The sequence below is a fragment of the Larimichthys crocea genome, chromosome XIII, assembly GCF_000972845.2.
Source record: "Larimichthys crocea isolate SSNF chromosome XIII, L_crocea_2.0, whole genome shotgun sequence".
NCBI classification, from domain to species: domain Eukaryota; kingdom Metazoa; phylum Chordata; class Actinopteri; family Sciaenidae; genus Larimichthys; species Larimichthys crocea.
In genome coordinates this window covers 34,769,581-34,778,734 of record NC_040023.1, presented here as the reverse complement: position 1 = coordinate 34,778,734, position 9,154 = coordinate 34,769,581, and the positions used below count along the sequence as shown (strand labels likewise).

General features: G+C 42.9%; 1 protein-coding gene and 1 long non-coding RNA gene across 2 annotated transcripts in view; one reads left to right on the top strand and one right to left on the bottom strand.

The window, feature by feature from the left end:
* LOC104935586 (uncharacterized) overlaps window positions 1-8,983 on the bottom strand; it is a 17,292-nt gene extending 8,309 nt beyond the window's left edge. The window contains exons 1-2 of the mRNA XM_027286347.1: window positions 8,361-8,983; window positions 7,274-7,404 (exon numbers count right to left, since the gene is read on the bottom strand). Coding sequence (XP_027142148.1) covers window positions 7,274-7,404; window positions 8,361-8,797 — 568 coding nt within the window. The 5' untranslated portion in view covers window positions 8,798-8,983. The remainder of the gene's footprint in view (window positions 1-7,273; window positions 7,405-8,360) is intronic.
* On the top strand, window positions 4,070-4,499 carry LOC113747267 (uncharacterized). Its single transcript, XR_003463511.1, has 3 exons — window positions 4,070-4,114; window positions 4,271-4,326; window positions 4,415-4,499. It is a non-coding gene; the product is annotated as an uncharacterized LOC113747267 (long non-coding RNA).
* Window positions 8,984-9,154: the final 171 nt, after the last annotated feature.

The window sequence follows — 9,154 nt, the reverse complement described above, 5'->3', positions numbered from 1 at the left end:
CCAGAAACTCAACAGGTTTCCAGTTCCACAGCGTATTCAGTTCAAAATCCTCCTCCTCACACACAAAGCCCTCCATAACCACTCACCACCACCACTCACTGACTTGCTCCATCGCCACAACATCGCAGCCTCCGTTCATCTGATGACAACCTCCTGACTCCTCCACCTAGGACCAAGCACTGAACCTGGGGCGACAGTCTCTGCAGCTGCCCCCCCCGTTGGAACCTCTCCCCAAAAACATCTGTGACTGCACGACCTGCCCAACTTCAAATCTCTGACAAAAACACACCTTTTAAAAATTGCTTTTAATGTTTAATGTGTTTTTAGTGAACTATCTATTGTTTTGATGATTTGATGTTCTTCTTTGTAAAGTGTCTTGAGTTGAAAGCACTTTAAATCAAATGTATTATTATTATATTATTATTATTATTATTATTATTTTATTTTTTTATTAAGTGCGAGAGTCTCACTCACTGCTGGTTCCCCTTTCATCCTTAATCATCCATCCCCAGATTCTCAGCTCCTTCATCCTCCTGTAGTACACCGCTCAATCGATACTGGTGTGGTTAAAGTGTTAATATACAATCTGGAAAACAACCACAACGTTGTTTGGAATTCACTGAATAGATCCGATTGCCTCATTACACCCAGTAATTTCATCAGGAATGAGTTAACATTAACTGACGGTTTGGACCTAAACTATACAAATCACACATCGACCCATCGAGCTTCAAATGTTGCTTTGAGTTGCTTGTGCTGAGTCACACCAAAATGTCACTAATGTCATTTTATGTGTCTTGAATGCAAAATGCACAAGGTTGTCACACCTACAGCAAACTCACATTTTACAGTAAAGGAGAGGAATGTTGTCAGTAAAATATACAACAAAAAACATGTTTTATTCTTTTTTCTTCCACATTTTGGAAGCTAGACTCCTTTTTAAGTTGTAAGTCATTTATTTTGTGTAAAAGACCATATTTATTGGATGGGGTACAAAATAGAATAGTTGGGATAATAATCTGTGTCCCGTGCAGCATAAATATGACTATTTACTAATAAACAAACAGTCCCACTCCCGTCTGCTCGACCTCCTCAGTCTCTGCTGAACAGGCGGTCCGGCAGCAGTCATCACAGGATCTAAAGCCCATGAAGACCCAGCGCTCTTACCCTCGGAGGTGAAAACACCTGGGAGATGCGGCTGCCTGGCTCCAGTGGTAAAACACACTCGTATCCAGTTACCCAGATAGAGATCGACAACCGGACAGAAGTGCAGCCTGGACAGAATCTCCGTCTTACTGCAGAGACTGAAGAAGTTAGACACGAGAGCATAAAACTGATTTTTATTGAGCAGTCGAATGTTGAACAGCAACAATTTACAAGAAATGTCAGTAACTGTGTGTTATGTGTATTTATATTGTGCATCTGTGTTGCAGAATATCCTTTTATGCAGTAATTAAAGAATAATTCAGCAACATGCTAATTTCCAATTAAAAGAATTTAAAGCAACTTTTCTAAACATAAAATAATAAACAATAAAATAAAACAGATTTTTAATGTCAATCACATTTGGTGAAACTCCGACTGCTCTGCATGAACTCTCTGTGATTTACAGGGGGGGTGTTAGTGTTTGGACCACCAGGAGGAAGAGGCAAATGCTGACAGGGAGTTTGAGCTGGTGTCGTGCCAGAACCGGAGCTTGCGAGGCAAGTGGGGCAATGTAACCGGGCTGAAAGACAGACGCCGAGTGGGTGCTGCGTTGGACTAGTCAGGGTGATTATCTGGCTGCTGCTGTGTCTTGTGTTGGTGACCTTTGCGTACAGTTTGGCAAAGTTGTCGACTCACTAATTTTTTGATCATAAGTAATGTAGTTATTATTATGAATACACGTGTAACATGGTCCTTATTTATGACAGTGGTACTGCACTCTGAAACTAGGGGGTGCTATTTCTACACAATGTGAGAAATGCTGAGGAAATACAGAAATAATAGTTTGGAGAAATAATCAGCAGAAAATAGAAACAGATAATATAGAAATCATAAATTAATTATATAAATAATGCATAAAATTGAAGAAAATATGTGAAAATACAATAAATGAAATGTATGTCACATTTTATAAATTATTAAAATAATATATTTATTTGTAGTGCATTTAATGACATTAATTAATATTTATTTATTATTTTGTCAGTTTTGGTCTCATACTGGACCGGGCTTCATTTCAACACTTTGCCCAAAGCAGTGGCTCCTCTGCGGTCACCTGTGCTGCACGGCGACCCTGTGCACCTGGTCCCGCATCCCACGAGCATCACTGACCGCAGAGTCGTCCAGGGACAGAAACAGGACCTGGGTGCTGTCGGGCAGGTCCTGCACCAGGCTGGTCAGAGACGACTCGGAGCTCACCATGCACTCCAGGAAGCCGGACTTGTTGGTGAAGGCGTGGTGATGAGAGGTCCCCGCAGGGTGCCGGCTTGTAGGAGAACTCTCATCCAGAGTCCGGACAGTGAACGGCTCTGCGCGGTCTCCAGGCTCCGGCCCGGCTGCCCAGGAGGGTTGACTGGATCCAGCCTGAGCGCGCTGTTATCGGACTCACAGGCGAGTTATCTCCAAAAAGTTTCGCTTTCACTTCAGCTTCAGCCAGAACAAGAACCAGCAGCAACATCCGGACCTTTGAACGCAACGAAGCCATGTCCACGCTGCTGGAGAGGGACCGTGAACTCACCACGCCTGAGCATTAGTTTTAAATCTGAAGTTTAAAGTCCGGACTCACACGGATCACTGATGTGTCAGTCCAAAGAGTTCTGAGTGGGAGGCGAGTCGTGCTGCTGGCGATACGGCGAGCCTGTGGGACAACTGAACCAAACCAACCAAAAAAAAATAAAAAAACTCCAATTGATCCGAAATATTCCAATCTCTGATTACATGACCGAATTAATAAAATATGTGTTTTACCACAGGCGTTTTGGACCGCCGGAAGAAGAAGAGGGTTTATGTGATGGGGTCGGAGCCAGTGTCGTCCAGAACAGGAGCTGGGCAAGCAGCAGCCTCTTGGACATAATGACAGAGGAGAAAATACCAAAAGGGACTTTACAGAGGAAGCTAAGAGAGCAGGTGGATGAGGGTAAATCTGGAACTGACTTTTAGTCACTGGTGAGAACTTGGTACGCCGCCTGAACCTTTAATCATGCAAAACAAAACAGTAGTGACTCTATAGTACAATGATTTGAGTAAATTATACTGGATGTGGTGCCTAACCTATAAGAACAAAAAAAAGATTGCAAGTGTTTACCTCGATGTCCTGTTGAATTGTAGCTGGTTGTGACTGATCCAACACTTCTCAGCTCCTAACTTTCATAACAATAAACTCCCAAGTGCTTTAAAACTGACAACACAGCTCTACTCTCGACCCCACTGTCATCTTTTCATGGACGCACACACTAATGCCAAAAGAAACCCCCGTGATTCCAGAATACTCCGACATCATCCCACTCCAGCTGTGCGTAAAAACACGCGTCCATGCGCAAAAGGGAGCGCCGCGGTGCAATGGATGAAATGAAGACGATGACATTGAAGCTGAATTTAAAATAATCCAGCAGGGAGGTGTGGTCTACCTGCACACGGTGTCATTATCAGCTGTAGTTCTAAAAGTTTGAGCTTTTATACTTTTACGCAGAGACGTTTGGCTGAAATTACGCACGGTGTGCGACGATGGTGATGCTGGTGAAACGGTGTTCTGGTGGCTGTCTGCTTTGACAAATGTTTTCTGTCGAGAAATGGATGTTGACTATTGGAAGAAAGCATCGAAGAGTAGAGACTTATATAAAATATTACATTTCTTAGATTTCATCATCTGAGAATAGAAAAACACATTTCCATACGAATATTTTGGGGATAAAAAGTATTTTCACAGCAGATGATTTATTTGACTCAACTGCGCGCTGGAAATCAATATAGTTCACAGAGAGGTAACTTGATCATTTAGTAACATGTAATTTTTCTTCGTCTCCAACAGAGCATTTCACCAAACTCTGAAGTAACTCGAGGTTATTTGTGGTAATGACCAAAAAACCAGGACCACGCCAATATCTCGGACATCATGGGGAAGAAGACTCCAGTAGAGAACATTTATGATTATTTCACCCCATCACAATCCTGTTTATAACTGCTGCGTTTAAATCTGACTTGTTTCAAACACAGACGACTATTAGCGCAAATATTTAAAAAAAAACATGAGAAGTGTGCGTTTATAACTCGTATTTTTAATCCCCAGGACATAAATTTCGAACGTTTGTGGGTCTCATGGGTAAAAGAAGCTTTGATTAAAAGGTATGTCTTTCTAATAGTGGCATTAAATATATGTTAAAAGGTTTAATTAGGAAAAAGCTGCCTAGTAACAGCTGTTTCATCCCATGAGGAGCCATGTGAGCCGCACAGAAGACTGAAGATCTGCCTTTTGTTTTTGTTTCAATTCCACATGTTTGATTTTTTGTTTTTGATTGAAAAAAGTCAGCTTGAGGTTAAACAGCGCCACCTGCTGATGAAATAACATGAAGGAAACATGACATGAGATAAATCCATCAACTCCTCCATCTATCACAGGTTTATTAAGTGACTTTGTACAATACAAATGAAAAATAAAATTAAAATACAGAGATGGAGTACATAGGCTAAAGCAAATTGCGCGTTGACTCTTCATTTCCCACTGATCGTTTCCGCAGAGTTGATTGAATATGTTTCTGTTTTTTGTTTCTTTAAGCGTCCCGGATCACCGTTTAGATGTTTTTTTTTTTTTTATGTTTCATGTCTTTGTCAACAGCGGACGCTGCTCTCGAGTCTCTGAGGGTTTCTCTAACATACAAAAAGAAGTTGTTACTTTCAGCTGGCTCGGATTATTATAAAAAAATAAACTAAATATGACATTTAATGGTGGTCCAAGGGGCTGTGGAAGGAGCTACACACAGAGGGGAAGGAAAGCGTACAATTTCAGAAAGAAAAGGAGCTTTAGCCTTTTTTGTTGTTGTTGTGTTTGTTGTAATCTATAAAAACAGAAAAGGCCCAAGGTGCGTTCGTTTTATGTTTTCTTGATCTCACCGTTGACTGATCCGAGAAAAGGGTTAAAAGATTTTTACCGGATACACTCAAAACAAAAGGAATTAGTTAATGCCTTGTCTCTTTCTTTTAATAAGTGACGGAGATCGGGTTAATGTCATAATGTTCTACATGGTTACTTTCTTTTTTTTCTTTTTTCTTCCTGTAAACCGAGTTAACTTGATTGTACAACAGTCAAGACCTCCGTAAACTGACACACTCAGTCGATTAAAAGCAAACCTGGGGTGAAGGCAACAGCAGAGCGAGGGAGGGCGGGGGGACCGTATTCAGTTATAACACACAATAATAATAATAATAATACTACACATCAATAATAATAATATAATTAAAAATACGAATATGGGTTTGGCCTTTTCTAAAACTGGATTATTTTTTATGTTGTTAGGGGGGAAACACATGCTTCATGATGAGGTCCACGAGCGCGAGGGGAGGACCGCGGGGGGGGTGTTAGACGCCATCCAATCTCCTCACGTACCCCATAATACCCCCGGTGGTACCCCCTCTAGTGGCTGGGAGCCGGAGCACAGCTTGCTGGCAGGACAGAGTAAGGGGGGCACTGGAGGGGACAAGGGGAGAAGGGGAGGGAAGGGGTAGGGGGGGAGGAGTGGGTGTGTCAGTTCACACACTGGCGTCCTGACCGGCTACGTTTGGCACACAAAAGTGCTGGAGCCGGGGTGGTCTGCCGGCGGGCAGACTGCTTCCGCCTCAACATCGACAACTCCACCCTGTCTCCATCCCCCCACAGTCGCAACCTCGGAGTCATCTTTGACAATAACCTCTCCTTTGAACATCACATAAACCAAATCACCAGAGCTGCCTTCTTCCATCTCAAGAACACAGCCCGACTTCGCCCATCACTCTCCTTCCCCGCTGCTGAAACCCTCATTCACGCCTTCATCACTTCCAGAACTGATTACTGCAACAGCATCCTGTATGGCACACCATCCAAAACCTTAAAAAAACTACAGTACATCCAAAACTCTGCTGCTCGTCTGCTCACCCACACCCACACCCGTGATCACATCACTCCAGTCCTCCAGAAAACTCCACAGGTTTCCAGTTCCACAGCATATTCAGTTCAAAATCCTCCTCCTCACACACAAAGCCCTCCATAACCAGACCCCTTCCTACCTCACTGACTTGCTCCATCGCCACAATCCATTCATCCGTTCATCTGATGCTAACCTCCTGACTCCTCCACCCAGGACCAAGCACCGAACCTGGGGCGACAGTCTCTGCAGCTGCCCCCTCCCTCTGGAACTCTCTCCCCAAAAACATCCGTGACTGCACTGACCTGCCCAACTTCAAATCTCTGACAAAAACTATACTGTACTGTACTATCTTATATTGTTTTAATGAGTTGATGTTCTTCTTTGTAAAGTGTCTTGAAAAGCGCTTTTAAATAAAATGTATTATTATTATTATTAAGTGCGAGAGTCTCAACTCATTGCTGGTTCCCCTTTCATCCCTTAATCATCCATCCCCAGATTCTCAGCCCTTCATCCCTCCTGTAGTACACTGTCTCAAATGATATTGGTGTGGTTAAAGTGTTAAATACAAATCTGGAAAACAACACACAACGTATGTTTGGAATTCACTGAATAGATCCGATTGCATCATCACACCCAGTAATTTCATTCAGGGAATCAAGTTAAATATTAACTTACGGTTTGGACCTAAACTTAATACAAATACACACATCGACCCATCGAGCCTTCAAACTGTTGCTTTTGAGTTGCTTGGCTGAGTCACACCAAAATGTCACACATGTTATTTTATGTGCTCTTAAATGCAAAATGCACAAGGTTGTCACACCTACAGCAAAACTCACATTTTACAGTGAAGGAGAGGAATGTTGTCAGTAAAATATACAACAAAAAAACATGTTTTATTTCTTTTTTCTTCCACATTTTGGAAGCTAAGACTCCAGCAAAAAGGGGATTTTTAAGTTGTAAGTCACTTATTTTGTGTAAAAGACCATATTTATTGGACTAGAATAGTTGGGATAATAAATCTGTGTCCAGTGCAGCTTAAATATGACTAATTTTACTAATAAACAACAGTCCCACTCCTGTCTGCTCGATCTCCTCAGTCTCTGCTGAACAGGCGAGTCAGGCAGCAGTCATCACAGGCTCTAAGGCCCATGAAGACACAGCGCTCTTACCCTCGGAGGTGAAAACAGCCTGGGAGATGCGGCTGCCTGAGCTCCAGTGGTAAAACACACTCGGTATCCAGTTACCCAGATAGAAGATCGACACCGGACAGAAGTGCAGCCTGGACAGAATCTCCGTCTTACTGCAGAGACATGAAGACACGAGAGCATAAAACTGATTTTTATTGAGACAGTCAAACGTTCAACAGCAACAATATTACAAGAAACGTCTGGAACTGTGTGTTATCGAGTGTTTATATTGTGGCATCTGTGTTGCATAATATCCTTATTATGCAGTAATTAAAGAATAATTCAGCAACATGCTAATTTCCAATTAAAAGAATTTAAAGCAACGTTGTGCAACTTTTCTAAACATAAAATAAAACAGATTTTTAATGTACAATCACATTTGGTGAAACTCCGACTGCTCTGCATGAACTCTCTGTGATTTACAGTGTTTGGACCACCAGGAGGAAGAGGCAAATGCTGACAGGGAGTTTGAGCTGGTGTCGTGCCAGAACCGGAGCTTGCGAGGCAAGTGGGGCAATGTAACCGGGCTGAAAAACAGACGCTGGGCTGACTGCTGTGCAGTGATATTATCTGGCTGCTGCTGTGTCTTGTGTTGGTGACCTTTGCGTGACGTTTGGCAAAGTTGTCGACTCACTAATTCTTTGATCATAAGTAATGTAGTTATTATTAATGAATACACGTGTACAGCTGTCCTTATTTATGACAGTGGTACTGCACTCTGAAACTAGGGGGTGCTGTTTCTACACAATGTTGCTTGAATGAAGCAGAAAATACAGAATTAAGAAGTTTGGAGAAATAAATCAGCAGAAAACAGAAACAGAATAATACAGAAATCATGAAATAATTAATAAATAATGCATCAAATTGAAGAAAATATGTGAAATAATACAAATAAATAGAAATGTATGTCACATTTTATAAATTAATTAATGCCTATATTTATTTGTAGTGCATTTAATGACATTAATTTATTAATTAATTTATTTTTTTTTGTCAGTTTTGGTCCTCCATACTCGACTGGGCTTCATTTCAACACTTTGCCCCAAAGCAGTGGCTCCTCTGCGGTCACCTGTGCTGCACGGCGACCCTGTGCACCTGGTCCCGCATCCACAGAGCATCACTGACCGCAGAGTCGTCCAGGGACAGAAACAGGACCTGGGTGCTGTCGGGCAGGTCCTGCACCAGGCTGGTCAGAGACGACTCGGAGCTCCACATGCACTCCAGGAAGCCTGACTTGTTGGTGAAGGCGTGGATGATGAGAGGTCCCCGCAGGGTGCCCGGCTTGTAGGAGAACTCTCCATCCAGAGTCCGGACAGTGAACGCCTCTGCGCGGTCTCCAGGCTCCGGCCCGGCTGCCCAGGAGGGCTGACTGGATCTCAGGCTGAGCGCGCTGTTATCGGACTCACAGGCCGAGTTATCTCCAAAAAGTTTCGCTTTCACTTCAGCTCCAGCCAGAACAACAAGAACCAGCAGCAACATCCGGACCTTTGAACGCAACGAAGCCATGTCCACGCTGCTGGAGAGGGACCGTGAACTCACCACAGCCTGAGCATTAGTTTAAAATCTGAAGTTTAAAGTCCGGACTCACACGGACTCACTGATGCTGTCAGTCCAAAGAGTTCTGAGTGGGAGGCGAGTCGTGCTGCTGGCGACTACGGCGAGCCTAGTGGGACAAGCTTGAACCAAACCAACCAAAATAAAAAAATTAAAAAAACTCCAAATTGATCCGAAATATTCCAATCTGTGATTACACTGACCGAATGAATAAATATGTGTTCGTACCACAGGCGTTTTGGACCGCTGGGAAGAAGAAGAAGAGGTTTATGCTGATGGGGATCGGAGCCAGTGTCGTGCCAGAACAGG